General features: G+C 57.3%; 4 protein-coding genes across 8 annotated transcripts; 2 read left to right on the plus strand and 2 right to left on the minus strand.

Moving 5' to 3' along the window:
• Window positions 1-99: 99 nt before the first annotated feature.
• Window positions 100-5,407, plus strand: DALRD3 (DALR anticodon binding domain containing 3). 3 transcript variants are annotated; one of them, XM_010969210.3, is made up of 13 exons: window positions 100-726; window positions 1,039-2,549; window positions 2,631-2,926; window positions 3,075-3,331; window positions 3,416-3,495; window positions 3,580-3,708; window positions 4,054-4,124; window positions 4,229-4,290; window positions 4,378-4,460; window positions 4,588-4,731; window positions 4,808-4,921; window positions 5,012-5,080; window positions 5,175-5,407. In XM_010969210.3, the coding sequence occupies exons 2-13, from the start codon at window positions 2,385-2,387 to the stop codon at window positions 5,292-5,294; spliced, it is 1,590 nt and encodes a 529-aa protein (XP_010967512.2). In that variant the 5' UTR covers window positions 100-726; window positions 1,039-2,384; the 3' UTR covers window positions 5,295-5,407. The 3 variants fall into 3 exon arrangements, with proteins under 3 accessions (XP_010967512.2, XP_010967511.2, XP_074201017.1); XM_010969209.3 differs by having other exon boundaries at window positions 101-726; window positions 4,552-4,731; XM_074344916.1 differs by having other exon boundaries at window positions 101-395; window positions 4,552-4,731.
• Window positions 5,203-12,593, minus strand: WDR6 (WD repeat domain 6). Its single transcript, XM_074344913.1, has 7 exons — window positions 12,116-12,593; window positions 6,775-9,256; window positions 6,588-6,671; window positions 6,379-6,495; window positions 6,158-6,276; window positions 5,455-6,060; window positions 5,203-5,339 (listed from the first exon to the last, which is right to left on the minus strand). Exons 1-6 carry the CDS (start codon window positions 12,213-12,215, stop codon window positions 5,600-5,602), a joined length of 3,363 nt encoding a protein of 1,120 aa, XP_074201014.1. The 5' UTR covers window positions 12,216-12,593; the 3' UTR covers window positions 5,203-5,339; window positions 5,455-5,599.
• On the minus strand, window positions 12,521-26,948 carry P4HTM (prolyl 4-hydroxylase, transmembrane). Of its 3 annotated transcripts, none has more exons than XM_074344917.1 (9): window positions 26,560-26,948; window positions 26,225-26,306; window positions 17,828-18,018; window positions 16,870-16,966; window positions 15,375-15,537; window positions 14,621-14,842; window positions 13,811-13,901; window positions 13,477-13,600; window positions 12,521-12,951 (listed from the first exon to the last, which is right to left on the minus strand). In XM_074344917.1, the coding sequence occupies exons 1-9, from the start codon at window positions 26,902-26,904 to the stop codon at window positions 12,731-12,733; spliced, it is 1,536 nt and encodes a 511-aa protein (XP_074201018.1). In that variant the 5' UTR covers window positions 26,905-26,948; the 3' UTR covers window positions 12,521-12,730. The 3 variants fall into 3 exon arrangements, with proteins under 3 accessions (XP_074201018.1, XP_074201019.1, XP_074201020.1); XM_074344918.1 differs by having other exon boundaries at window positions 14,621-14,806; window positions 26,560-26,947; XM_074344919.1 differs by having other exon boundaries at window positions 12,731-12,951; window positions 13,811-13,960; window positions 14,497-14,806.
• Window positions 18,041-22,597, plus strand: LOC141573782 (secreted frizzled-related protein 5-like). Its single transcript, XM_074344924.1, has 4 exons — window positions 18,041-19,980; window positions 20,944-21,113; window positions 21,322-21,408; window positions 21,710-22,597. Exons 1-4 carry the CDS (start codon window positions 19,697-19,699, stop codon window positions 22,024-22,026), a joined length of 858 nt encoding a protein of 285 aa, XP_074201025.1. The 5' UTR covers window positions 18,041-19,696; the 3' UTR covers window positions 22,027-22,597.
• Window positions 26,949-27,194: the final 246 nt, after the last annotated feature.

Here is a 27,194-nt window from a genome sequence, read left to right on the forward strand (position 1 = left end):
GCGTCGCAAGGGGCGTGGCTGCGCATGGATTGGCTTCTCCGGAGCGTGAGGAGGCGTGGTTGGTTGGTTTTGCCTTAAAATGGTTCCAACTCTGCGGACAGAGCAAGCGGAAGCGGACGCTGTGGAAAATTAGTGGTACTTGGTCTGTTGGGACCGAGCGGGCCGAACCGGACCAGACATTCAACTAGACAGCGCCTGGAGCATCGCGCCGCCCTCGCTCACCTCGCTTGCGTCCCGAGAATCTCCCGCGCGCCGTCTTGAGCCGAATCAGAAGGCCTTCTGCCTCGAGAGTCGCTGGCGCCCGCGCCTGTTTCGGCAACTCCGCGCGCCCACCGTGTGGTACCCTCAGAAGAACGTTGCCGCGTCTGCTACCCTCGGGGCCCGGCGGGCGGGAGGTTCGGCACAACTGAGGACGGTCGCAGTGGATTTCCGGGGGGTCCCGTCGCCGCTTGGTGGCCCATTGGGGCCCCTAGCACTCCGGGCGCTGGCACCGTCACCGGACAAAGGGCCCCGGGTGCGGGGTTGTCCCCAAGGCGGGTTTACTTCCTCTCGGGCCCCACTGGCACGTTTCCCTCTTGGCTGATCTCAAAGCCCGCCCGGCCACCGTCACCGCAGTGGCCCTGACTGCATAGAACCAACAGGACTAATCCTACCCCGTGGATCTAATGCAGACCGGGATCTGTTCCCAGGGGAGGCCCCCACCATGCCTGTTGTTTGGGGGCCCAGGTGAGCGGCTCCCCCACTAGACTAGATTTTACCGCCTACTCCTGGGGCCGCCTCCTGGGACTAGGAATGAGGGGATTTTGATCTGGCCCCGGGGCGAGGTATCCCCTGCTCCCCCACCCCCCACCCCCCCACGGCTGGACAGCGGGCAACGGAATCCCAAAAGCAGCTGTTGTCTCCAGAGCATTCCAGCTGCGCTTGGATTTCGTTTCCTGCTCTCCTGCCTGAGCAGCGTCCTGGCCCAGATGGGGTGGGCTATCCCCTGACCCCCAGACATCATTTATTGGGTCGCTCTGGTCTCCGTCCCTCCCTCAGGTACGCCCTCAGACAGCAAGCGACGGGCGTAAACGTCGGAGAGCCTGAACGGCTGTCATCTCTGGAGCCCGAGGTAACACTGGCGAGGGAGGGACGACCCAGGGCCTCCGGATAGGGCTGCAATGGCGGTGAGTCCCACAGGGCCTCCCCAGCCCGCAGCTCGCTAAAGATAGCCCTTCACTTCCTGGGGTAAAACCACCCCCAACCGTCTTCATACACCGAGACTAGCAGCTATCTCCGGGTCGTGTGCCTGCGGCATGGAAAGCGCTTTGGAATGACACGATCACTCCCGTTGAGTGGGCACCCAAGAAGCCATCGGGAATGTCGTGTCCGCCCAGTGCTCTTTCGGCGCCTCCCAATAGGGCCTTGCATCCCTGGCTCAGAAAGGGGCCTTGCCAAGGTTTTCCTATCCCTCAGATCCTCTCCTTTGTGAGCTCTGGGCACACAACTGCTCCAGGGCAGAGATCACGGGTTTTCCAGTGCTCAGCTGCATCAGGTTCAGTCTTCGTTAAAGACAAGAGAGAAAAGGGGGATTTAAGTTACACTGAAGTGAAAACATTCAGGAGCCCCCGTGGGACAGCGGAAACAGCTTTCTTGCTGGTAGAGGAGTGGGATGCTCTGAGAGCTGTTCTTAAACTGGTCCCTCTCATGGTCACATTGTGTAGTTGATCCACAAAAGCTTGTTGCCTAAACCAGGAAGTGGGAGAATCCCTGTTAACGTACACCAGGTGAGAGTAGCATTAAAAGAATTCTGGAAACCATTATGATAGTTCTAATTCCACCAGATTCAAGAGGAGAAAACTGGCAGTTCTACCAGCGGGCATTTATTGGGAATAAAGACAACGCGTATCTCAAAGGAAATAACCTGAGACCGCAGAACACAAATTCTTTTAAAAATTTATTTTTTCAGTAGGTCGTCAAAATGGCTTTAATGTTCGCTGCCCTATTTCAGTGATAATTCATTTGGAACTTTTGGCGTTTTTATCATGTGTAAGATGGGAGAAATGAAACGTTACCACAAATACATAGATGTAAGACTTCGATAGAGAAAAGCCTTGAGTCCCCACCGAGTCGCGTGGATTCTGTCCCCGGTTGCGAATACGGGTGACGCCGAGAGAACCCGAGGCCTGGAGCGGACCTGTAGACTGCTGACCTGGAGCCGGGCCAGGCTAGTGGGCTACGCGGAGGGAGAGCTGGGGCTGTAAGTCGAACGCGGTCGCCACAGCTCCTTCTGGCGCACCTGTCCACTCCGGAACCGCAGCCAAGTCCCCGCCCCAACCAGCGCTCCTCCCGGAAGTTCAACATCGACGTCTTGGTTCCGTTTCCGCTTGCTCTTTCCGGTCGCCATGGCGATGGGGCGCCTTGGGGTAGAGGAGACGTTGGAAGCCCTCAACGCGGCACTGGGTCCGGGCGGTCCCGTGTGGTTCAAGGAGACGCGCGCCCGTCACTTGCGTGTCCGAGACTTCTTTGCGCCGCGGCGCGCGCTACGAGCACGCTTCGGTGACGGACAGGTAGGCGCGGGCCGATGGGGGACGTGCGGCCCAGAGTAGCTGGGGGCGCCGCGACCCGCTCACCACCTTGTCTTCCCGCAGGTCCCCGAGCGCGTGGTTCACGCCATCGCCTGCTTGCAGGGTCCCGGTGTGGCCCCGGTGCTGCGCTGCGTGCCGACTCCCACGGGGTTGGCTCTCCAGCTGCAGCGGTCCGCCGTCTTCGAGCGCGTCCTCGGCGCCGTAGCCGCCTATGCCGCCCCTTCCGCGATCGCTGCACCAGGCCGGCGCGTCGTCCTGCACTGCCCAGCGCTACGTGGCGGCCCTGGCGCCCTCCGCCTTAGCCAGCTGCGTGCCGTGCTTGTTGCCGATCACCTGGCGCGAGCTCTGCGTGCTCATGGGTAAGCGGGGACGCGGGCCATAAAGGAGAAGGCACGCCGCCGGTGCTGCAGAGCCGCGCGGCCAGGGGCGGGGGCGGGCCGCAGTGGGTGGGAAGTCGGGGAGAGCCGGGCCCGGGGCTCGAGCTGAGACGGCCACCTCGCTTCGCAGGGTGAGTGTGCGCCAAGTGCCCGCTGTGCGGGATCCGCACATGTCGACCTTCCTGCAGCAGTTGCGGGTGGACTGGCCTGTGCCCTCGGAGAGAACCGCGAATGAAGCCCTGAGGAGCCGCGCGCATGCGAAGCTCACCTCCGCTGGTGACTCGGGAGCTCTGTTCCCTGGAGCCCTGGGCAGTGTGCGCCTGAAGGAGCTGGTAGATGAATGCGGACACACAGCTAGCTATGACCCCAACCTGGACAGCTGTCTGGGTAAGACCCAGACCCTAGCAGGCCCAGGAATTAGGTGGGCCCTGCACTCACTACTACTCCCAACCCTGTGTGTTCTCTTCGCAGTGACAGAGGATCTGCTCTCTGTGCTGGCTGAGCTGCAAGAGGCTGTGCAGCATCAGCTTGAGGAGAGCTCCCCAGGCATGGTTAGTAACTTATTCCCCACGCTGTTGGCCTTTTGCAAACCAGGTGTTTTGTGTTCCCGGCAGTGACTGGCCTACTCTATTTAGGCTGCGGCCCCAGACACTGGTGCAGAGGGTTACCTGGTTGTCCACGTGGTGAGCTGTGAGGAGGAGTTCCAGCAACAAAAGTTGGACCTGCTTTGGCGGAAGTTGGATGACCAGGCTCCTCTCAGACAGGCTAGTGACGGTGGAGCTCCCCTCACTCACTTCAGAAGGCCCTGGAAACCCACCAGGGGGCCTGTTAGCTGATGGGTCTATAAGGTGACACTTGACCTTGGGGGAATGGGCAGGTGCAGCAGATGCTAGGAGAAGGTGCAGCCTGGAGGAATAACCCAGAGAATGTTGAAGAGTAGGTTGAGGAGGCTGGCCTGTTTCCTGAAGGCCCAGGCTTGAGGTGGAGGCCCCTAAGCCTGGTGGTAAGGAGCTGGGGGGGAGGTGGGGTCTAGGAAACAGATTGAGCTTCCTTGAGGTATTGCTGGCAGGTATTGCCAAGTGGCTGAGCCCCTGCTGTCTTCCTGACAGAAGCACCTGGTCTGTGGCCCAGTGAAAGTAGCTGGTGTACCCGGCACCCTGACAGCCCCTGAGTACTACGAGTGAGTGAATAAGGCCAGAAGGACGGCCACCGAGCCAGGGTAGTTGAAGGTGGGGGGGTGGGGCTTCGCCCCCTGGCCTCCCTCTCACTCTTTTTAAAATGCAGGCTGCGGCACGCCCAGGTATGCAAGGCCTCAGCACTGAAGCATGGCAGGGACCTGGCACAAGGTGCGCCTGGCAGACCGGGCTGTGCTTTGGGTAGGGACAGGTCCTCTGCACCTGTCTCTGGAGACTGACTGATCCATACTTTCTCAGACCCAGCCTGGACAGAAATCTTCATGGTTCTCTCTGTGGCAGCCATTAAGTTTGAGATGCTTAGCACAGCTCCACAGAGTCAGGTGAGCCTGAGTGCCCAGCAGGGATAAGGCTGGGGGGCAGCGTGTGTGGTGGCTGTCCTCTCTCCCTGCAGCTGCACCCCTCATTCCTCAGCTTCTCCTGGCCCTGACTGACAACATTTCCACGAAGGGTACCAAAAGTGGCACCTTTGTCATGTATAATTGTGCACGTCTCGCTACACTCTTTGAGGGTTACGAGTGCAGCATGGAACAAGGTCTATACCCAACTTTCCCACCTGTGAGCAGTCTGGATTTCTCCCAGCTACATGATGAGGTGAGTGCCCCTCCTGGGGAGCTGGCACATACAGGAGGCTGGGGCCTTTTCCTCCCATCACCCTTGTCCCCCACAGGGTGAGTGGTTGCTGCTCTTCAACAGCGTCCTCCCCTTCCCAGACCTGCTGAGCCACACAGCAGCCCTGGCCTGCACAGCCCCGGGGCTCCACATCACAGCACGCACAGAGATGGTGAGGCAGAGAGGACCAAGACAGACTGCACACACTATTTATTCTGGTCTGGGGCACAGAGACAGGCCAGTGACTTGTCTCTGTCTCTAGGTTTGCAAGTTCCTGGTACAGCTCAGCATGGATTTCAGCTCATACTACAACCGTGTACACATCCTAGGGGTAAGCACACAGCAAAAGGGGGTAGGTACATTGTGGAGGGGGGCAGTGCAGGGGAAGTAAAGGATGAGAACAGCAGGCCCCCTCTCTCCTTTAGGAGCCTCGACCACACCTGTTTGGTCAAATGTTTGCCCGTCTGCAGCTTCTGCGGGCTGTACGTGAAGTGCTCCACACTGGGCTGGCCATGCTGGGTCTCCCTCCACTGAGCCACATCTAAGGCCACAGAGGCCCCAATAACTGGGAATGTCCACAAAGTTATCAACTGAAAGAGAAAACCCCCCACAGATTTTATTAGAGACCTGGAGCCAAAATAAACTGGCTTGATACAAAGCTCTGTTGTGGGGAGTGTTGGTCTGCACAAGCAGCAGTCTACTCACCTCCAGCTCCTGCTCTGAAGTCAGGAACCCGCGGCTGCCTCCTCCTCCCCTCAGGGCACACTGGGCTGGGCACAGACAGTCACTCCTGCACCATCCTGTCTGTGAGCAGGCCCCATGCCCAGCACACCGGCCACCGCGGGACACCTCAGTCATACCAGTTGTAAACCTCAAGGCCCTGGCCCCCAAGAGCACAGCGGTGGCCAAACTCAGGACTCACGGGCCAGCAGTCCATGTCGGCCACATCTGGTACGTGGTACACTGTACTGTTCATGAAGGTGGGTTCACCATGCCCCAGACGCCAGAAGGTCAGCCGTTGATCGATGGAGGCTGAAACCATGAGGTTTGGGCTTAAGATCTTGAGGCCAGTGACGTGGGCAGCATGTGCACAGGGAACAGTATATTCCTCTAGCACTTGTAGCTGGGGCACCAACTCAGCACCTCCCACAGCCTCTTCCAGCTCTGGCATCTCCACAGCAAGCACAAAGACATGGAGGGAGCCATCCTCACTGCCACTGGCCACGAGATGACCCTCACGAGTGGGCAAGGTGTGCAGGCTGTTGACACCACAGCTGTGTGCCTGGAGGGTCAGGCAGGGGGTGCCCAGCCCTGGAAGAAGAAGATGGCAGTCAGGGCTCAGTCTGCCACATGGGTGAGTGCAGCGGGGACATGGGGGGACAACCACAGCTATATTCTAGCTACTCACGGTAGGGAAGCCCAGGGTCCGTTGGAGACTCCAGGGCAGTGGAGCCGTGGTCCAGCACAGTGGTGAGATCCCAGAAGGCCAAGCTGCCGTCCGTGGCTGCACTGCACAGAAACAGCCTCCTGGCAGCCAGGGAAGGGCAGGTGGGTCAGTGAGGAGGGTGGGTGGAAAGCAAAAGGAGCCCCCACCCAACCCATGAAGGACTACCATGCAGCCATTCTCACCGCCGCTGATTGGGTGCCTCATGTGTGAAGGAGTGGACCTTGAGGACACACCGCTTGTGGTGGAAGGTTTCAGCCAGGAGCTTCAGCCGCCGCCCAGAGTCCTGCAAGAGAAAGAGCCTGGGGGGGCGGGGGGTGGCCCAGCTCAGAACCCATTCTGGACATCCTTTGGTCTCCTTTGTCTCCCAGCCCCCTTGGTCCTATATTCTCACCTCACTGCCCCATCACTACAGGCTGCAGCCACAAGGGGACCAAGGCCAGGCTGATCAAGCTCACATACGGCGAGGGACATGTACCTGGAGGAACAATACACAGCCATCAGGTGACACCTGGGCGCAGCTGCACAGGGCTTGCCCTGCATGCTCCCACCCCATGCTCCTCTCTGGCAGGGTTCCTCACCTGGTCTCTGGGTCCACTTTGATCATCCGGTGCCGATTGCGCTGCCGGTCCCAGTACTCATCCAGCCGGTGGGATGAAAGGTGCATGACATGGCAGGCAAGGCGGCTTGGGGTGCTGGGGTCTGGGGTGACCATGATGCTGAAGCAGTGCATCTCAGCCCGGCCCCCCGCAGACACCACATGGGCAGTCAGGCCTGGCCGAGGATCCTGAGGGCCACCTGGGGTGCTAGTGCCCCACACAGCCACTGCACGCACGGAGGAGATATGGTTGCAGACAGCTGTAAGCGCATGGGCTGAGCCAGTGACTGTGGGGAGTGCCAAGACACAGACAGTAGTGTCCTCGCTGCTCGTGATCACGATGTCGATCAGGCCAGGCCCCTCACAGCTGGGCTCCAGGTGGTCAGGCTGCATGAAGCTGGGCACCCCAAATTCAGGCCCCAGGGTGATGGTGCCCACACGCTTTACGCAAGTGATCTCACGGCCATGCAGGCTCTCTCGTAGAATCACATGTGGCCGGGTGCACCCACCCAGAGCCCGGTACAGCATGACATCTCCATCCTTGAGGTAGGCAAAGGCCATAGCTGCCTCGGTATCAGAGAAGGCCCAGGAGCGATGCCCTCCACCACAGTTGATGATATGCAGCTTCTCATGTGAGCGGGGGCTCCACACCACAAACTCATTGGCATGGAAACCCAAGATGACCATGCTTCCATCAGCCACCATACGGACCCCAGCCACCCAGTTCATGCCTCGACAGGACTTCTGCCGTAGGACTGGCTGGAGTTGGCCACCTCGCACAAAGAGCTGGTAGTAGGCACCATCCCGCCCTGTGGTGTACACGTAGCCACCATAGCAGGTCACTGAAGTTACACCCTGCTTCCCATGCAGAGAAGGGAGGGTGGACACAGGGCCCCATTCAGCCAAGGTGCTCTCACACCCATCACTGCCACTACCTGCTCCAAGTGCTCCAGTACCAGCCCCAGCCTTGCCTCCAACCCCAAGATCCTTGAGCAGATCTGGTCGGGAGGGGAATAGCAACACAGAGCCCCTGCGGTCCCCACACACCAGGAAGTCGCCTGGGGGCAAGAAGGCACTGCACGTGTGCCATCTCTGCTTACTTGGAGGTAGCAGGTACCTGCAACGTTCCTTGACAAATATAGCCTTGCCGGTGGGTGCAGCAGAGATCTCTAGGCAAGCCACCACGCCACCAGGGCCTGATGCCAGCAAAAGGAGCTCCTCGTAGCCACGCAGGGCCCAGCTCAGGCTGTGCACCTTCCCGTGGAACAGGGTCAGGTCCACAGCTGCAGTTGGAGTGTTGATGGGGACAACCTTGACACGACCCTCCCCATTGGCCATGGCACACAGTCCGAAGCCCTCAGGACCAGGGGCTGCCTCCAGGAGGCAGTAGGACTGGAAGCGCTTGTCCTCCAGCAGCTGCTCCCAGCACTTGACCTCGAGGTCATACAGGTACAGGGCCCCCGCGTCTGTCACTGCCAGTACTCGCCATGAGCCAGCCAGCGTCACAGCCTTAAGGGCACCTGGCCTGCTACGGGACTTAAAGCAGAGAGCTGAGACCCCTGAACCCGGGTGCCCACGCCCCACCAGGTGCCACAGACGGATGCCCGAGTCGTCCCCCCCAGTGATCACCCAGGCCTGCCTTTCATGGGCAGCTATGGACCTGATCCCACGGCCCTGGTGGCCCCGAAAGGCCTGGAGGATTTCGCCTTCATGGCTCCACACCAAGCAGACGCAGTCTTCTCCTGCACTGATAAGGTAATTCTCTAGGAGCTTGACCTGCCATACACGGGCGCTGTGCCCGAAGCAGTGCCCAATATTCTGCACCCGACCCCCAGGCACTCGCAGGTCACCCACCTTCCAGATGCGAACACTTCGATCTTCTGAGGCCGTGGCCAGCAAGCCCTTGCTTTCCAGGTATGACATGCTGAAGATGACTCCCACGTGCCCACTGACCCGGCGGTCAGGGGCTACAGGCTTATTATCTATTAAAGCGGCTGCTGGGTACCAGACCAGGAGCTGGTTGGAAACGGCACCCGCCACTATGGTCAGCTCCTTCCAGGTGTCTCCAATCAGACAGGCTGAGGAGAGGGTGCACCTGTCCGTGCAGGGCACGTCCTGCAGGATGCACCCTACCACAGGGTCGTATAGCACCACTGAGTTGTGGCCCAGTGCCAAGGCTATGTTCCCCTCAAGCCAACGTGCATCCCAGATCCAGTCAGACATGTTCCACAGGCCAGAGCGCCACAGCTCTCGGAAGCGGCCCTGCCCCCAGCTAATTTTTACAATTCGGAGTCCCTTGCTCCCAAATACTGCCACCATGGCTTCCGAGTCAAGGTCTCCGCTGGGTTCTGGTCGCACCCGAAACCCATGGATAAGATAGTGTCCAAGTAGGTTCTGCACTCGTTTCATCATCCGAAGATGTCCACCAAAATCCAACGTGTACACCAGGACATCCGGCCCCTCACCTATACAGAGGCAAAGAGCCACATCAGAACCCCTCACCCAACTGATAAGCCATGAAGAAGAGACAGGGAGCAGGGAAAATTCTTAGTATGTAGCCTGTGACTGCCTTACGTCACTCAATCCTGCAGGCCTGAACCTTGGAAAATCCTTGGTCTCAGCTTCAGCTGTACTTTCAGTGCTGACTTTCTGATCCCCTAGTCAGTCGCATTCAGTCTCCTCAGCCCACCTAACTTCTCATGCTTCAAACAGGAACCCTCTCAGCTTTAGTCCCCAAATCTTTGGTCTCCTTTACCTCTACATGCCTTCCTCCCCCTCCCCCAGGGGAGAGGTGGTCCCAGTAAGGCAGCCTTTCTACCTTGGGGCCGCAGCAGAACCCCTCCTGATTTCCAGGAGCTTCTCTGTATCTCTGAAGATGTGAGCATGTTCCATATCAATAGGGAGAGGCAGCCCACACTCCTGTGACCCTCTGCTGCCACCTGGCTGCCCTGCAGGCACCTCCCACTCTACTAGCTTCCAGTTCTCTCTGCTCCTCATCCCAGTGACCATTACCACCCTCTGCCCACTCCCCAGCTCAAAACTGGGAAGCCCATTCCTCTAACTTCTCATATCCTGTCTCCAAGTTCTGCACATTTCATTTTCTAAAGAGTGCAAATCCCACCACAGTGACTTTGGTTCAGGACATCACCTCAACCTGAGATGACAACAGCAATCCCGCATGCTATTCCCAGCTGGCAATCTCAATCTTTTGACATTCAATAAACATTTATTGAGCATCGATTATAAACCAGGCAATGAACTATATGCTGGAGTAGTGAATAAGACCTTGCTCCTGGATTAAGCAGACATTAAACAATATCACACAAGTAAACATAATTTTGGTTAAGTTCCAGGAAAGAATTATACAGGTTGCTTTAAGAATATAAAATGGGAAAGTCTACTCCAGTAGTTTGCAACAATTTTTCCCCCAAAAGACATCTGGCAATGTCTGAAGACAGTTTTGGTTGTCACAACTGGGAGTTGCGCTACTGGCATCTAGGAATGGAGGCTGGGATGCTGCTAAACATCTTACAATGTACAGACAGTCCCACACAAAATAATCTGATCCAATATATAAAGAGTGCTGAGACTGAAAAACCCTGGTCTAATCTAACCAGACTGGGTGACTGTCAGGGGAGGCCAACTTGAGGACATTTAGGTTGAGGAATCAAGGATCAGCAGTAGTTAGCCAGAGGAAAAGCAGACAGGAGGGAGAGGGGGTGAGCCTTTCTTGGTAGAGGAAATAGCGAGGGTAATGGCCCTGAGGTGAGTGAGAGCTTTGGGTAGAACAGGAAACAAAGGGCTCAAGGATGGGCTAGAGATAATGCTACTGAGGTCAGAGACAGTGCCATGGCCTCAAATGATGGCAATAAACATAGAAAAATAGACAGATGCCACATGTATGAAGTACAGATCAACCAGACTGGCTTGGGGGAGTGAGGTCAATTCTTAGGCTTGGGACACCTGAGTGGCTGGTGTTCCCCTAATGAGCTGGAATACCCCCGCAGGGGTAATTCAATTTGTAGGCACCTGTGCGCTTGAGCCTGGCGCACACAAGAGAACAGGGCTCGGAATTCAGATTACAGGTACAGATTACATGGGTGGGATTTGAGAACTATCAATATAAGTCACTTTGGAAGTCACAGGAATAGGTGAATTCCCTTTAGAGCTTTCTAACCTGTGTTTCCCAAGCCACTCCCCCGCTTAAAACCTTTCAGTGGGGCCTCCCCACCGCCATTAGGGATAAAGTCAGATCTAAGCCTAAAATGGTCAGGCCTCATTTTTCCAGCCTCTTCTCCTAGATCCCCACCCCTGCTGAAGCCGCACAAGAATTCCGTTTCCCACAAAGTGACAAATTCAGTCTCAAGCCCTTTGGCATGTTTACTCTCTGCCAGGAACTCACCCCTTCTCTTCTAGCTTCTAGTTCACCCTTGCGGTTCTTTGGGTTTCTACCTAGCTATCCCCTTCCTCCAGGAGTCTTAGGGGTGCAGCTCACAGTAGGAACCCTGGGCTCCCAGAGCTCCCACGGCAGATCAAAACTAGGCCGTCTCTCGCCCGACCCCCCACCCCTACACATCTGTCCCTCTTAGGATTGAGAGCAGTCCACTCAAGACAGCCAATGCCCTGCCTCGGGACCCTTAAACTAAGCAGCACCATCATCGGTCCCTAGTGGCTTCCAGTCAGGACTCAACTGCTCTCCAGGGCTCTGCCACCTCAGATTCCTGACCGTTGCTTCCCGAGCCGACCCTCCTCGGAGGGGCACCGACATCGGATTCCTGGACCCCAAACATCTAGGGAGGGGCCTGAGCCTCCGCCTTCCCGAGCAGTGGCCTGCTCAGAAAGGTCTCATCCCACATTTCCCGCGACCCCATGCTGATCAGAGGCTCTTCATCCCCGCCTTCCAGTTAAGAGCCTCAACCACCGCCCCCTCCCACGACAGGCCACGCTCCCGGCCCTGGACCCGCCCTCCTGGGGGGGGGGGGGCGGTGCTCATCACCGACCTCCCGTCACGTCCTCTTGGGGGAGACCAAGCCCCTGCCTAGACCATCGAAGAGGCCACTGGCGTCTCTCCCTCCCCTTGCCCCGCCGACTGCATTTCCCCGCACCTTTCCGCCGCCCCACCCACCGCGTCAGCCGCAGTGTATGAAGGGCCTCGATAGCCCTTTGTTTCCTGGGCTCCTCTGGCTGGGCCTCAGTCCCGCCATCTCTCAGGCTCCCGCCCGCCGCCCGTCCTCTTCCGAGCATCCCTTTGTTCTCAAGACCCCTCCCCAAGCAAGCGTTCGGTTTCTTCTCCGCTAGGGCGCGCGCCTCAAGCCAATGCTCACCCGCCAACAGCCTCTCCCCAACGCATTCCAGACCCGTGACCGGGAGGAGTATAAGCTCCGAGGTTGCCCGCGGCCAAATGTAGTCCTCGTGAGCGTCCATGTCGGTCCCCGAGCCGCTGCAGCTGCCACCGTCAAGAAAGGAGGCGAGCTCTCGCGAGACAAGGCTTCCCGCGCGCCGCGCAGCCGCTCTACAACTCCCGTAGCAACAGGTAGCAGAGGCAAGGGGCGCCCGGCCCCGAGGTCCAATGACGACCGCCCTCCGCCGCACAGCGTCCGGCTGGGATTGGCTGGGCCGCCCTTGCCCCCACTTCACGTGACGTCCGCTGCACGCCCCCGGCCTCCGCCTGCTCCGACTCGCCCAGTCTTCCTCCCTCCCACCCACCTGGAGCTTATTGGGCCTGCGGCTCCAAGCCGTGGTTTTATTTGTCGGGGCAGCACGGGTCTGTACACAATAAATAACATGGCTATAGGAACTGTGTCCTAATCGCGGCTGGAGGCGGGGGTGGGCCAAGATACTGGCCAGGCCTTTGGCCTGCAGCTGGACAAGGGGACGGCATGGCCCCCGACCTCGGGCGGCCGGCGACCTGCGGCTGGGGACCCGGGTGGACACTCCCCTCAGAGCTCCACGCGCGCATCGCCGTAGGCCCGGTCCAGGGCCCACTCCGGCTGCGAATCGGAGCCACCTTCGCGGGCCAGGCGCGCCATCTCCTGCTGGAATAATGCCTGCCGTGCCCGGCTGGGGTCCACGTTGATCCAATTGTTGGCTATCCACTTAGTGCCGCGCGTGACCAGGCAGCCCCCGTGCAGTGAGTAGTCGTCCACGTCGCCCACCCAACCTAGGAGAGGAAGATGGTGTGAAAAAGGGGAGGGGCCAGAGAGACTAGGTTGGGCAGACCCGAACTTGTGGGCTGATCTGAACTTGACCTCACATAGCCCAAGTGCATGGCAGAGGTGGGCCTAGCTGTGCACACTTTCAGTGGCAAAAATTTGGCTCTAGGGCTTCCTTGGGGGCTCAGCACCTCTTTGTAATGAATGGCTTATCAACACCATTGGCCCTCTGAAACCAGCTTTCTTGCTGCCAGGCCTGTCCACAGCCTTTCTTAGTATGGGTTACTAAGGGACATATGTCCCCAGCCCCAGTGAGCTGGAAGGCTGGAGCATCAGGAAAGCACAGGGTTCCTGATAACCCAGGATGCTGCACAGGTGCAGGCTGCTGAAGTCACTGAGGATGGTCTCTGGGCGACACTAAGAGCAGAAAACCATTTGAAGGGCAGCCGGAAACAGCTCACCAGAGTGTCAGGCAATGCTGGGTAAAGGGAAGCTTCCCTCAAGGCAGCCCTGGGCTGGCCACGGGTCCTCACCTTGCCCATCAGGCAGGTAGTTGTACCAGAAGACTGCTGTGCCCTGGCGGGGCTTGACACGCAGGTTCCCCTTGTCACAGTGCCTCCGAGTGTCACGGAGGTCAACGTCATCCTGAATCAGACTCTGTGGGCAGCAGGGTGGTATAGTTTTCAAGCTACTCCTATTTTATGGCCAGGAGCTGAGGCCAAGCAGCCAAACAAATGTGGCCAGAGGGAAACCAGTCAGATGTGCCCAGGGGACCACTTAGATCCCAGGTCTTGAGGATACCGGTATGAATTACATTTGCCCAAGGCCCTGCCATCCCACCAGAGTAACTGCCCAGTTGTCCCTTACCATTTCATCATAGGTCCTGTTGTCTGCTACAGGGAAGACAGTCTCGCCCCCACCGGTGACGTTGTTCAAATAAAACAGCACTGTCATGTAGCTGTAAGGCAGGGGGGCTGTTGAGCAGGTCCCCAGCTGTGGACACTCCCAAGGGCTTACCTGTGGGCAGGATAAGCTGCCCAGGTTCCCAAGGGCCAGAGGGGCAGGCTGGGATCAGTGACAACAGAGCAGGTCAGTGCCAAGATGTCCCCAGTCCATTCTTCTCCCCACAAACCCAGTCTTTCTGTGTATCACAATGTCTTTTGGCAGCCAAGACCACAGGTGCACCTAGCTAAACTACATGGCCTGAACCAAGGGCCAGCTGGGTAAGGTAGGCTAGCAGAAGCAGCAAGATCATGCAGGGGGCTGGCAGCGACTAGAAGGGGCTGAGCCAGAGCAGCCACGTGAAGAGAAACCTGCCGCCATGCCTTGGCAGGGGAGGGGCACACAGCTTCAAAGGCGCAGAGCAGGTGGAGACAGGATCAGAACCAGGGGAGGGGGCAGGAAGAACTGGGGGGGTCTAACCTCACCCCTTGCCTGAGAGCTATGGGGGTTAGTTTCAGTGTCTGTGGGTCTCTCAGTCTGGCCACTGACATAAGATGGCCACCCTTTTGGGGCCACTTGGTAAACACCCTGGGGGGAAGGGTATCCTCGACCAGGATGGCCCAGAGCTCTCCTGGCCCCAGATAAAAGGGCATAGCCTCAGGGCAGGGCTGGACTTGTGCCATGGGGGTGCCTGGTCTGGGAGTTGAAGGCAGCTCCCAGGTGGGAGGTACTTGCCGGCAAGAGGTCTCGAAGGGTACAGACTCATTGGCCACCAGCTTGGTATGGGAGCAGATGGTCTCTGGGTACACAGGCCCGCTGTCCACGTGGGCATGGTAGTGGCCTCCCTCACCATACCGCACGACCTGCAGTGGCTCGCTGAGCTCCACGATCTCAGGTGAGAGTTGGGTGAGACGCAGCACCCTGGTGGGCAGCAGGCAGCATTCAGCTGGGCAAGCCCTGTGCCGGGTAGCACCCTGAAGGAGCTGCCAAGGTGGACCCTGGGCCTGCCACAAGCACTGCCCCTGCCTATTTCTCCTGGAAGCCCCTTAAGCCACCCCAGACTGGCCCTCCGGGAGCAGGAAGGGGTTACTCATGATGGGCCCTTCTCCCTGGATGCCAGAGACATCCACTGGGTGGGAAAGATGAGATTTCCACTCAGTTGGGGGAGGGGGTGAGAAACGCCGTCCGGGAAGAAGGTTGTTTATCTAAAGCCCGACAGCTCAGGGGCAGGGGGTCCTGTGGAAAGAGGTAAGAGGTCATTTCTCTAATTAGCAGAAAACAAACATTCCACCTATTCCTAATCCCAAATGAATATTGTTTGCCCACAATTAGGGCTAATTTGCCTTTGTTAACTGCCTAGTTCCTAATGGGTACCAATCCTGATCTAACAAGTAGAAATTAATCCTGAGTTGGCTAATCAATTCTGTTCCCTGGGACGCAGCCAGGGACTTCTCCCACTGCAAAAGGGAGGGCAGCCTCAGATGCTCACCTCTGGCGGATGGCGCGCATGACGTGGTGGGCACCTTCACCCTGGTAGAGCCACGTGTGGTGGCTGTTCCGCACCAGCTCGCTGGACTCTGCCTTATGGCTCCTCATGTACTTGTGAAAGTCTCGAAGGTCCATGTCGGAGAACTCCTGCAGGCTCAGCACTCCTGCACAGAGCACCCACCATCAACGCCCACCAAGCTCATGGCGGGAGGCCACGGTGGGGAGGCTGCACCTTCCTACCTACCCCTGGCCTCAGGCACTGGGGGGCCATATGCACCTGTCCCCCAACCTGGACTCAGGTCAGATGAAGTTGGCTTCTGTCACATCAGGCCCTACAGGAAGACCCAGAGAAGTTCATTTTCTCAGTTTAAGCCCTGATTTGGCCCCAAAGGATGAAACCCAACCCCTATTAGATTGGCCAGAGTAGGGTCTCCAAAGGAAGCTTAAGCCATATGGCCAGGACCCTAGGCCAAGGACTGCCCCTGGCCCTCCAGCCTGGCTCTGTAGAGCGTGGTGGCTACCCTGCGGTCCTGTAGAGGGTGAAGAAAGAGAGCATTCAGTGCTGGCTTTTGTCCAGGGCCTTCCACACTACAGAAGTCCCCTCATGACCTCAGGTCCCATTCTGAGCGGAATACACCTGGCGGGTCCTGCCTACTAGGTAACCAGCCCACCTCAGCAGAAAAAGCCAGGCCATGCTCCCAAATGAGAACATTCTCCCCTGTTCTTGCTCCATGTTATCCTGGCTGACCCCCAACTGAGACATTTCCATGCTTTGGCCCAGATTTCTCTGATGGTGGGGGCCCTCAAGGGCTGTGAGTCTGTCACTAGCTCTGTATGTAGGGGCAGTAGCAGCATGACACCCCTCTAGCCACAGGCCCTGGCCAGATTCTCCACTCTGGGTTCACCAGCCACAAGGCTATTCTTCCAAGTTCTGTGTGGCAGATGTATCTTCCTCAGTTGGTCCAGAAGTTGGGCATGAGGGTGATGACTACAGCTCAGAAACCTCCTGGGGGTTATTACCAAATGGGTGGGGTGCTTACATGACAGCACCTCTGCCCACGCCCACCCCCAGCAGTTAGCATGACTCCAGGTGGGCAAGAGGAAGGCAAGGGGGACCTTGGTTCAAGCAGGGAGGCAGTCTGCTGGGGCGGACTGTGTGCCTGGCTAGAGAGGTGAAGCTGGAGCAGAGTGAACAGCCAAACTCAAGCTGATCTCACTGTCCCTCTGCTCCTGCTCTACCACTCTGTCCTCCACCAGCCAGCAACCCTACCTCCTGCACCCAGATGCTGCCTGACGAGGTCAAAAAAGTCTCCAAGAACTGCCTTGGAGACTGTCACCAAGGGGAATGGGAGGGCCGGGCTCCTGCCTACTTCCCAGGGGTAAGGCCAAGGCTGGATCCTCACCTCTTCATCTCTGGCTACTCTAGAAGCTGTGCATACAGGCTATCTGGCTGTGAGGGCTCACAGGGGCAGAACTGTGGCGAGGTATGAGCTCACCATCACCATCAGGGTCAGCCTTGATCGCAGAGTACATCTCCTGAATGTTCTCTGGAGTCATCCACCGTCCATTTCCCAGGCGAGTCTGGGCCAGGACCTAAAGCACAAATGGTGCCTCGGTGGTGTGGCCCCAATGACAGAGAGTCACCAGAGCAAAGACAGCCTCCCAGTTCTTGCTATAGGGCTAAGAGCTCAGGTGACAGGGCCTAGGTGAGGACACAGGACAGAGACCGAGTTCCCTGAGCTGGAGTGAGGGTAGGCAGAGAGGTCCAGAGGCACATGGGTAGGAGACCAGGAAGATAGTCAAGAAAACTGAGAGCCATAAGCATTCCCAGCCCTCACAGGACTGTGGCCTCCATGGGGAGCACTGTTGGCTGGTTGGAAGCAGAGTGAAGGACAGACCTATGTTCCACTCAGACACTCCAGGTGAGGTGGGGGAGGCCAAGGCCTGGGTGTGAAGAGGGAATAGGCACCATGGGGAGGCCTGGCCAGCAAATGACCACTGGGGCCATTAGCAGGCTCACTGAGGGCCTCTGTATAGGCAAGGGACCCTACACCCCACCAAGACCACTCTCAAAAGCCTGGGTGTGGGGTATGCAGGGAGCGGCAGACTTCTGGCCCCCTCTGAGCTACCACCCTACCCACCATGAGTTCTGTGGGGCCCCCAGCAATGGAAGCAAGGAAATCAAACCACAGACAGCACACCACCCAGGAACTGTGGCAATAAATGCCAAAACCCCCAGGTGAATTCTGCCATCCTCTGGGGTTCCAAGGGCAGCAAGGGGCTCTCCAGGGAAGGAGGGAGGACCCTGGGCCTGGGCCTGGGCCTGTCCAAGCTGATCTGAGGTGGCATCTGACTCTTGAGGCCAGAATTGATCAGCACAAGAGAAATGGCCACCAAAAAGATAATTCTGGGTACCCCCACCCTGGTGCCTAATCCAGGTCCCAGGATCCCAACCTCACGGAGCTGCAGGCGACCATCGTGGTTCTGGTCCAGCAGCTGGAAGAGGTCCAGCTGGCTGATTTGCATTGTGCCCATTGCCTCTTCGTACTCTTCGGTGGGCAGGATCTGGCTGCGCTGTAACCCCTTCATCTGTGCCAGGTGGATGATGAGCCGACACTCCTCATCACTCAGGAAGCCAGGGATTTCTGCCAGAAGAGGAGGTGGGTGAGGCCAAGGTCCAAGCCACGGCACTGATGCACCCACTGCCTATCTCTCTGCAGAGTTCCTGGGTGCTCCCTGTCCCCTGCTGGTCACCAAGTCAGGAGGACTCCACATACCCCTTTACATCTGTTCTGGACTCTGACCCCAAGGTCAAGTTGTCCTGCAAAGGTTGGCCAGTGTTTGGAGCATGGGGCCTCTCTCTTTGATGCTGAGAGCACACATTTTCCAGGGGAGTCCTGGGAGGTGAGCCAGAGGTAAGCTGGGTGTGGGCTAACCCAACCTGGGGTGAGACCAAAGGCCAGAGGGTTAACCTCTACTCTTTAATGGGTATATATTTTAAAAGCAGGGGGATGGTGGCTGGTTTTTGCTTTTATTATTACTTTTCAGCGTCGTTCAGACAAAAACAAAGCGAAGACGTCCAGCACTGTAGGCCAGCCCTTGCCCTCCATTCTCCTGCACAAGTGGGCACTGGTCATCTGCCCAGGGATGAGCTGCCCAGTGCTGGGAGGTCAGTGGGGATCACTCAGGTTTTTGGCAGATGCTCTGAGATGTCCCAGTGCCCTTTGTTTTGGGAACAGATGTACACTGAACACCTACTCCATGCCTCTAAGCGCGAGTAAAGGCCAGTCAGGCCTGGGGCTTGGCCCCAGTGGCTGGATACCCCCACACCAGCTCCACAAGCAGCTCGCTAGAGCTGGAACGCGTGCCTCACACCTGGTGAGCCCACAACCCAGGGGCCCCAGGCACATCTAGGCTCAGAGCCTGAGTCCTGCTTCATTCCCTTGTTCCTGGAAGAGAAGATTTCCTAAGACAGGGGGACAAGAGGCCCACAAAGGAACTGACGGAGGAAGGGCCGTGCCGCCACTGTGGTCTGCCACTTCTCTGGATTATTCTCCCAGCGTGAAGTTCCAGTCATTGCCAAGAGGAAGGAAAACGGCCACCCAGAGCCAAGACTGGAGCAGCTTTTAACAGTAATCACAGCAGATCACACTTAGGTAGCACAGACTCTGTGTCCTGACACAAGCTTGTCATCAACTCTGAAATCTGAATACTCATCCTAGAAAGAGACCCTGTTAACTCGCCCACCCTCCCGATGAGAAGCCTCCAGTGCAGAGAGATCAGGGAGCTGGCCAGGGCCACGCAGGCTGCTGTATTCCAGACCCCATGCTCACAACCAGATCCAGCTTCCATGGGTAGGTGACCCAGAGTGATGACACTGAGGACAGGACAAGGGCTCCTCGCCCCTGGCCTGCTTGATCCCCCCAACCTGGCAAACCCAGAGAGGGTGTGAGCCATCCCCTGGGGAGCAGCGCTGCAGGACAATGGGTTAGACCAAACTGCTAATCAACAGACTCGGCTCCTGATGGCTTAAAAAATTAATAAACAATTAAGTAAGCCAAAAGAAGAAAAGAAAACACAGGCCCAAGTTTCTTCAGTTTATTAGGTGCCAGTAATCCACAGGCCCAAAGGAGATGCCACCAGTCTCTGAAGTCCCCTGCCATGTGCTAATCAAAAGCAAACAGCCCAGGCCAGCACACTGGAGCCTCACCAGGTGGGTCCAAGCACCTGGGAGCTGGGCAAATACTGGTTCCTGGGGTGTGGGTATAGCCCTATAAAGCCCCCAGCCTCAAGCCATTAAGACCAAGGCAGAGAAAGCAGGTGATGGATCGAGGACCGTGGCTGCTGGTGGCACTGGTGGTGCTATGGGGTGACGGCAGGGAAGGGGTTCCCTGGGGCCCCACGCGGTGCATGCCCATTCCCCAGGCCATGGCACTGTGCCACGACATTGGCTACACAGAGATGCAGCTACCCAACTTGCTGGACCATGACACTACAGCTGAGGCCATCCAGCAGTCAGCCAGCTGGTTGCCCCTGCTGGCCAGGGAGTGCCACCCTGATGCCCGCCTCTTCCTGTGCTCCCTCTTTGCCCCCGTGTGCCTCGACAGGTAGGGCAGGGGCTCCCAGGTGAGGGCGGGGGGCCTTCACTAGCCACTGCCGTGTACCTATCAGTGTCGAGTGCCAACGGGAAGATGAAGGGGTTTTTTTGTCAAGACGTTGCTGGAAGAGAGGAGCAGGTGCCCACGGGACAGAGGAGACATAGGCAGGGAAGCAGCAATGGTGAGCGCCTTGTGGATCTGGATCCACAAATCATCAAGGGCTCCGGAATGTCAAGGGAGGGCAAGGCGACAGGCTGCTTTAGGCTAGGGGGCTGAGGACCCCTCTCCAGTGGAAAGTCTGTCTGCCCAAGGGATCTGGGCAAGACATAGAGCCACGGCTCATCTGGTGGCCTTTTCTCTCAGGGAGTCGAGAGACTGCAAGGCTGATTCCTCTTCCCCAGCCTAACCTATCCCCGGAACAACAGTTCCTTCGGTTTCTTCCTTGCAGAGCTAGGACCTGGAGCCTCAGGGTGACCATGCCTGTGGCAGCAAGAATGGGCTTTTTCAGAACCTGAGGATTGGGCCTCTTCAGTCCTTGCCAACCCCAGGACTGGCCAGAAACTGCAGCAGCCTGCAGGCCTTTCAGGACAAGAGGGAGGCCCTGCTTTCTCCCTCCAAGATGGGGAGAGAAGGCCCAGAGGGCAGGGCCCCTCCCACACCCCTCTCCCAGGCACGAGAAGTCCACCGGAGCTGCAGGGGGAGGTGCACTGGAAACTGGAAAGGAGCCGGGACGGGGGAGGGGAGGTAGGAATACAAGACAAGAAGGGAGATTCAGGGCTGAGGGCGAAGATTACAGCTGGCAAGCAAGAAGCCAGGCTGCAGGGCTGTTGCTATGTGACCAGGGTGTCGTTGCCCAGCAACAGCAGAGTTCCTGACCAAGCCTGGAGCTAGGAGCACCAGAGGCCCCAGCCTGGAGTCTAGGAACCCTGGTCCTAGGTGTCCCACTGGCCCTGACCTCTTCCCCCTCCACAGGGTCATCTACCCGTGCCGCAGCCTGTGCGAGGCTGTGCGGGCCAGCTGTGCACCCGTCATGGCCTGCTACGGCTACCCCTGGCCAGCCATCCTGCACTGCGGACGCTTCCCCACAGGCCATGGCCTCTGCGTGGCTGCCGTCTCCAATGGCTCCCGCCCGAGCCGCCCACGTGAGTCTCTGCACAGTTTCTAGGCTGATCTTGCCCTTGCTCAGCCCCAAGGGCTGTGCCCCACCCTTTCAAATCACTCCTCTCAGGGATCAGGTAAATGGGTCTCACAGGTGCGAAAGAACAAAGGGAAAGCGGGAGAGACCCCTGCTGATGGCTCCCCTCCCCAACCCGGGGCCCAGAGGGAGCCTCACTCCACCCTTCCCCCCAGTGCCACGTGCCAGCTGCAGGGACTGTGAGTTGCAGGACACCCGCTCGTCCAAGGAGGTTCTGGACACGCTCTGCGCTAGCAACTTTGGTGAGCCCCTAGTGTCCGGCACCCCTTACAACCCCTTACAAGTGCCTTCATTGCAGCTCTTGGCTTGATGCTCAAACAAAAGAGGGGATATTCAAATGATACGCCTGGTTAGAACTAAAAAATAAGTTCCTTTAATAAGCGTGGGACATTGCTAAAATAACAGCCAAGAGGACAGGCCTTCTCTAGGACCCTGATTCCAAGAGCAGAGCATCAGACAAGAGTCTGGTTCACCAGGTGGAGGGAAGGAGGGGGTATACTCCCAGAGGGAGACCCATCACCCTGCCCCTCTGATCCCATTCAGCAGTGAAAGTTAGGCTCTCCCGGCGCAATGGGTCGTCCTCCGGACCCTCAGACTGCGACCTGGACTCACGGCTAGAGGTTCTGAAGGCGGGCCCACTGTCTCCTGGGGAGCTGGCGCCCACTCTGCGACGCTGGCTGCAGCTGGATGCCACGTGCGTGCACAACCTCCTGCGTGGAAGGCATGCTGGGACCTACGTGCTGTGTGGGGAGGTACAGGGTCACCGTCTGCTGGTAACCACGGCCTATGCTTGGAGCCAGGGCCACCGAAATCTGCAGTTGGCTGTGCGCAGGTGGCGCCATCACCAGTGCCCAGAATAGCGGCTAACGCAGGCAGGGAGAGCCTGGGACTTCACAGCCACAGCCTCTGCAGTGGTCATGTGAACCATGTGCTCCCCTGGACACACATAAAACCTTCTTTCTGCTGCCCTCCATGGATATCTGCAGATCAGAGTCCAGAGAAGCCCCAAGGCTCACCCAGGACTGGCTCAAGTAGGATGGAAGCCCACCTACATGGTCACAGTGAGGGGCCCCTTCCTGAGCCAGTAGTGCCCTGCCTGGAAAAAGGTAGCTGTGTATGCTGGGCAGGCAAGACCACCTTTCTGTCCCTCCCAGAACTGGGATGTCAGCCTGGCTGATGCCCTGCTGCTGCCCACAAACTCCAACACCCTACACTGAGCCTTGGGGCAGGCATGCAGCCTCAGGCTACACTCACCCAGGCCCCATGCAACTTGTCAAGCCCCAGGCAGACTCGATTATATCTTCCTGACCTTTACTGGGTCCACAGTTCTGCCCAGCAGCAGGCTTGTGGACCAGCAGGGGGGTGGGTGCATATAGAAAACTGCATTAAGCTGCTTACAAACATGAACTAATATGCACACTAAAATTCTTTCCCTACTTCTGCGCTTCCAGTGCTTGTCAAGAGAGCATAGTGGTCTTATGTACCTGCCTAATTGTATTTTTTAATCAGAGAAAGAATGTGTTTGGAAATCCTATGCTAAAGCAGTGATAGTTTTAAAATAAATCGTTTGTTGTAGTACTGCTGTCAATTACTCATTTATGGGGAGAGGATACAGCTCCGTGGTAGAGCGTGTGCCTAGCATGCATGAAGTCTTGGGTTCAATCCCCAGTTACCTCTATTTAAAAAAAAAAATTACTCATTTACCCTAGTTAAGAACGTGTACTAAAACTCTTGCTGGCCCACTGGAAGTGCCCCCCGCTGCTCTTGAAGAGGAGGCAAGTTGGGAGGCACCTGGCCCGGATGGTGATGGAGACCACTCTGAGCAGACAGACAGGTGCTGCGCTGGCTGAGAGTACCCAGTAAACCCCTCCAGGTAGCCAGTAACTGTCAGCAGTAGACTGGCCGCTGCACACACAGTGGGAACAGATCAGGCCTCCCACACATGCAGCTCACCTTTAGGGGCAGAGGCACAATTGACAAATAAATACAGAAGATAGTTTCCAATGATGCTAAGTGCTGAGAAGAACAACAAGCAGGCTGACGCAGCAGAGTACTGAGGAACCGTTAAGACCAGTCTGAGGTGGAGAGAAGGCTCTGAGGAGGGGAGGTCTGAGCAGAGTGATGGGGGTGAAGGCAACCTCTGTGGGAGAAGCCAAACTGAGCCTTCTGGTGGAGGGAACCGCACACACAAAGGCGCCGAGGCAGCAGTGAGCTTGGTGCCTGAGAATCAGCAGGAAGGGAGTGAGGGGTGGAGTGGCAGATGAGGTTTGAGAGGTGAGAGAGCCTTGGGGATCAGATGAGACTTAGACATGAAATGGGAAATCTTGGAGTCTTTTAAAGAAGGGAGTGAGGAGAGCTGATCTGCTGTTTAAATAAGGAATGAATGTGGGCTGAGTGAGGTGGAGGGAGAAGTGAACCACCTGAGAGAAAGCAATGTCCCCAGGGAGGCGACAGTGACTCAGAATTGGAAGACCTCCCTTCTGAACTGAATGAGACAGTCCTCATCTGACTTCTGACAGTCCAAACCCTTGGGAAATGCCTATCGGTCAAACAGGTATTTGCCCGGAACTTAGGGTAGGGCCTTTTATGGCCAGGTCCCACTTGCCAAATGTCTCTAGGAACAAAAGTGGGAAACAGGAAATGTTCCCCAAAGGGAGAGGCTGGAGGCTGCGTGGGGATTTCCCTGTGAAGTGGTGGGATGCCTTTCTATGGAGATGGGGACACCCTGAGGTAACATCCAGTCCCTCCTCCCCAGCTTACACTGTGAACACCTACCCCTTGAGCCATGGCATCTTGGATCCCTGATGGTGGGTCACAGTAGGGTAGTGGTGGCAGAACCCACAGCAGGCCCATTCTCCTCGGGCCCTTCCTGCCTCTTTAGGGTGACAGTAGATGGATGGACAGGCAGGCACAGAAGACAGACAGACACTGCTCCTTCTTGGGGTGAGGCTTCCTCCTTTGGATTCATCCAACACCACATTCAGGAACGCCCCTCTTTGGACACCCTCTCCCATGTGGCTGGCCTGTCTCATAAGTGGAATTCTTATAATCATTGGTCCCTTCTTCATTTGTCTCATCTCATTTCACCAAGCAGCGAGCCCCAGGCCTTTTCAGGTAAAACCTGGGACATTTTTCACCAAAAGACTCAAAAGTCATGTAAGGGTTTTGGAGGAAATGAGAACCTCAATCAGGAAGGTCTTTCTGCAACTGCCCTGTTCTCCTAATCATGCCCCGTCATTCATCTGCAGAAACAGAGACCATCTGACAGCTTAACCAGAATCAACCGACCTTCTGTTCAATCTCTTCTGCTTCCTGTAGTGTACTCTTGGAGAATTTGGGTCTGGGTTTCTCATTCTCTGCTTTGTCGGACTTTGACACAACAAGCTGCATGTTAGGGGGTAAGGGTCAGGGGTTATGGCCTCATGGTTCACTTAACCTAACATCCATCTTAATTAGGTATATACAGGTCCCAAAAAGGCTGATGAGAGAAAGCACACCCACCTCAGATGTGTCTGTTCACAGCTGTGTAGTAGTGATGGGGAGAGTTGTTCCCTTTGCCTGGACCACCTGTTTCTGACAGCCACCCGGCTTGATCCCACAGCTCCTGCAGGTCTGTGCTCAAATATCTTTCTCAGGGAGGCCCACCCTGGCCAAACCCAGTTGAAGTTCTGCCTTACTGGTCTGTGATCACTTATCACCATCTGACACACCATGTGTGTTTACTTATTTGTTTATTTTTTGTCTGTCTCCTCATCTGAATGTTAGCTTCAGGTGTTTTGTTTTTACTTTCCTGTTTTGTCCAATACTGTGTTCCCAACACCTAAAATAGTGCTATGCACAGACTTCAACATTATACAGTAATCATAATCATAATAATCTTTTAGAGCCCCTCTCACAACAGGATTTGTATCATAACCTACCTTCACTCAGACAGCATGCATGTGAAATCGGTCTCACAGGTCTAGGCATAATCCCCACCCAGAGCCCTCTGCTCTGGGGGTAACAGCATGTGCTCAGATGCTCTGCTTTGGTTCCCAGTCCCCTCCTTAAATCCCCTTACCCACTCCATCCCCCAGCAGCCAGGAACACCTCAGGTCTGCAGGTAAGTGTGCCACTGAGGCTGGGTAACCAGGACTGGGCCAGACAAACCTATCCTGGGAAGGGTCATGGGTATGGAGTCAAAGACAGTCTTGTTGACATTGGTGGTCTTTGAAGGGCTTCAGTCTTCACAGCTAGCACATTGGCTTAGAGTGCAGGCTCCAGAGAAAGGCTGCCTTGTTCTAATCCTAGCTTCACAGTGAACCAGCTATGTAAGCCTGGCCAAGCAAATGGAGCTCTCTGTGCCTCACTTTGTCACCCACTAGCCTGAGGGTGAGATCTACAACCCACCTCCCAGAGGGGTTGTGAAAATTACACAAGATCGCATGAAGCCTAGCACATAACAAGGGCTCAGAAAATGTGTGCTCAGCTATGATGCTGGTTCCAAATGAGGTCACTCTGAAAGGCTTTGTCTACTACAATGGCTGAACACAAAACTTCATCCTAAGAATCCCAAACTGTGGTAGCAAAGGCTACCCTCATGGGACAGGTTTTGGCGCACTAGCTTATCCACATTTGGACAGCCTGCTTCTTATCAGACCACAGGGCCCACTTTGGGAGTGGGATTCCCCCTCAGAGGCCCTGAGATCAGCTAGGACCTGGTTATCAGTTTTTCCGACCCTCCCCCAATTCTAGAATGTGACAGAATTAACCATGGCAGGGAGTGTCCAAAGACAGTTTCAACGAAATGCTTATCTTTTCATTGCCCAGCTCTGTGATGGAAGGATCAGCTGCAGAGTAGGGTCACAGAGGGGAGTATGGAAAGGTCACCATGTCACCCTATTATGGAGGTGGGGGCGAGTACCTCACTTGGAGCAAACTCTGGGTAGAAAGGAAAGGGCTACTCTGGAGCAACCATTTCAAAACAGAAGTCACGTGGTCAAATGAGCCTCAATGCGGCCACCGCACCGCAGCCCCTGGCCCTTGGGGGGGGGGGGGGAGGGCGCCCAGCGTACTTACCAAACAGCAGCGGCTTGAGGCTGAGGGTTCGGATTAAGTGATCCCTGTCGTCGACCAGCCGGATCTTGCGCTCGTGCCCCACCTAAGGGAAAGCGGCACAGCGGGCAGCTAGGGCGCCAGGCCGTGCCACCCGAGGAGAGAAAAGGCGCCTCGGAGCGGAGCGCGGCGGCGGGCGACCGAGGGGGTGAGCGCGGCAGGCCGGGGGCGGCGCAGGGAACAGCGCAGGGAGCCTGGGGTTGAGCGCCGGCAGTCAAGGGCTCGGCGGTGCGGGGCCTGCAGCGCGCCGGGGCTGGGGGCTGGGGGCTGGGGGTTGGGGGTGGGGGTGCGGTGCTCACCTTGATGCCTTCGAGCCGGGTGAGGGGCGCCAAGGTTGGCGCGGACCCAGGGCCCTGGGCGCGGCGCTGAGGCCCGGGGTCGCTGCTCTCGTCGCCGTTGCTGTAGTGTACGAAGAGCAGCAGGGCCAGCACGTTGCCCAGGTACAGGTGCACGAACACCATCAGCACCAGGAAGTAAGCGCGCGAGCAGATGCCGCGGGGCTTGCACAGCGGCCGGACCGGTACGTCCTCGCAGTCGCCCAGCCCTGCTGCTGCCCGCGCTGGGTCGTGTTCGGGCGGCACCCACCGCGGTCTCACGGCTTCAGGCCGCGGGCCTGCCGCCGCCGCCGCCGCCGCCGCCGCCATGGCGTCCAGGTCGCGCGTGCGCCCAGGGGAGGGGCCGCGCGGATGCCGGCGCCGCGCCGCGCCGCGCCGTCGCCGGGACAACCGCCGCCAAGCCCGCGCACGCCGTGGTCACGAGGAGACGGTGCCTCAGGATGCCGCGCGGTGCTGCGCTCCCTATCTCTGTGCGTTGGACCCCGGCCCACGCTAGGGTTTCTCGTTCCGAGCTGTGTTACTGTCAGGCGGAGATGCATACTCCCCAGGACAGACGCCGACCCCCCAAACGTAGATGCAGACAAGAGCTGCACAGTTAA

The sequence above is a fragment of the Camelus bactrianus genome, chromosome 17 (assembly GCF_048773025.1).
Source record: "Camelus bactrianus isolate YW-2024 breed Bactrian camel chromosome 17, ASM4877302v1, whole genome shotgun sequence".
In the NCBI taxonomy this organism is placed as follows: domain Eukaryota; kingdom Metazoa; phylum Chordata; class Mammalia; order Artiodactyla; family Camelidae; genus Camelus; species Camelus bactrianus.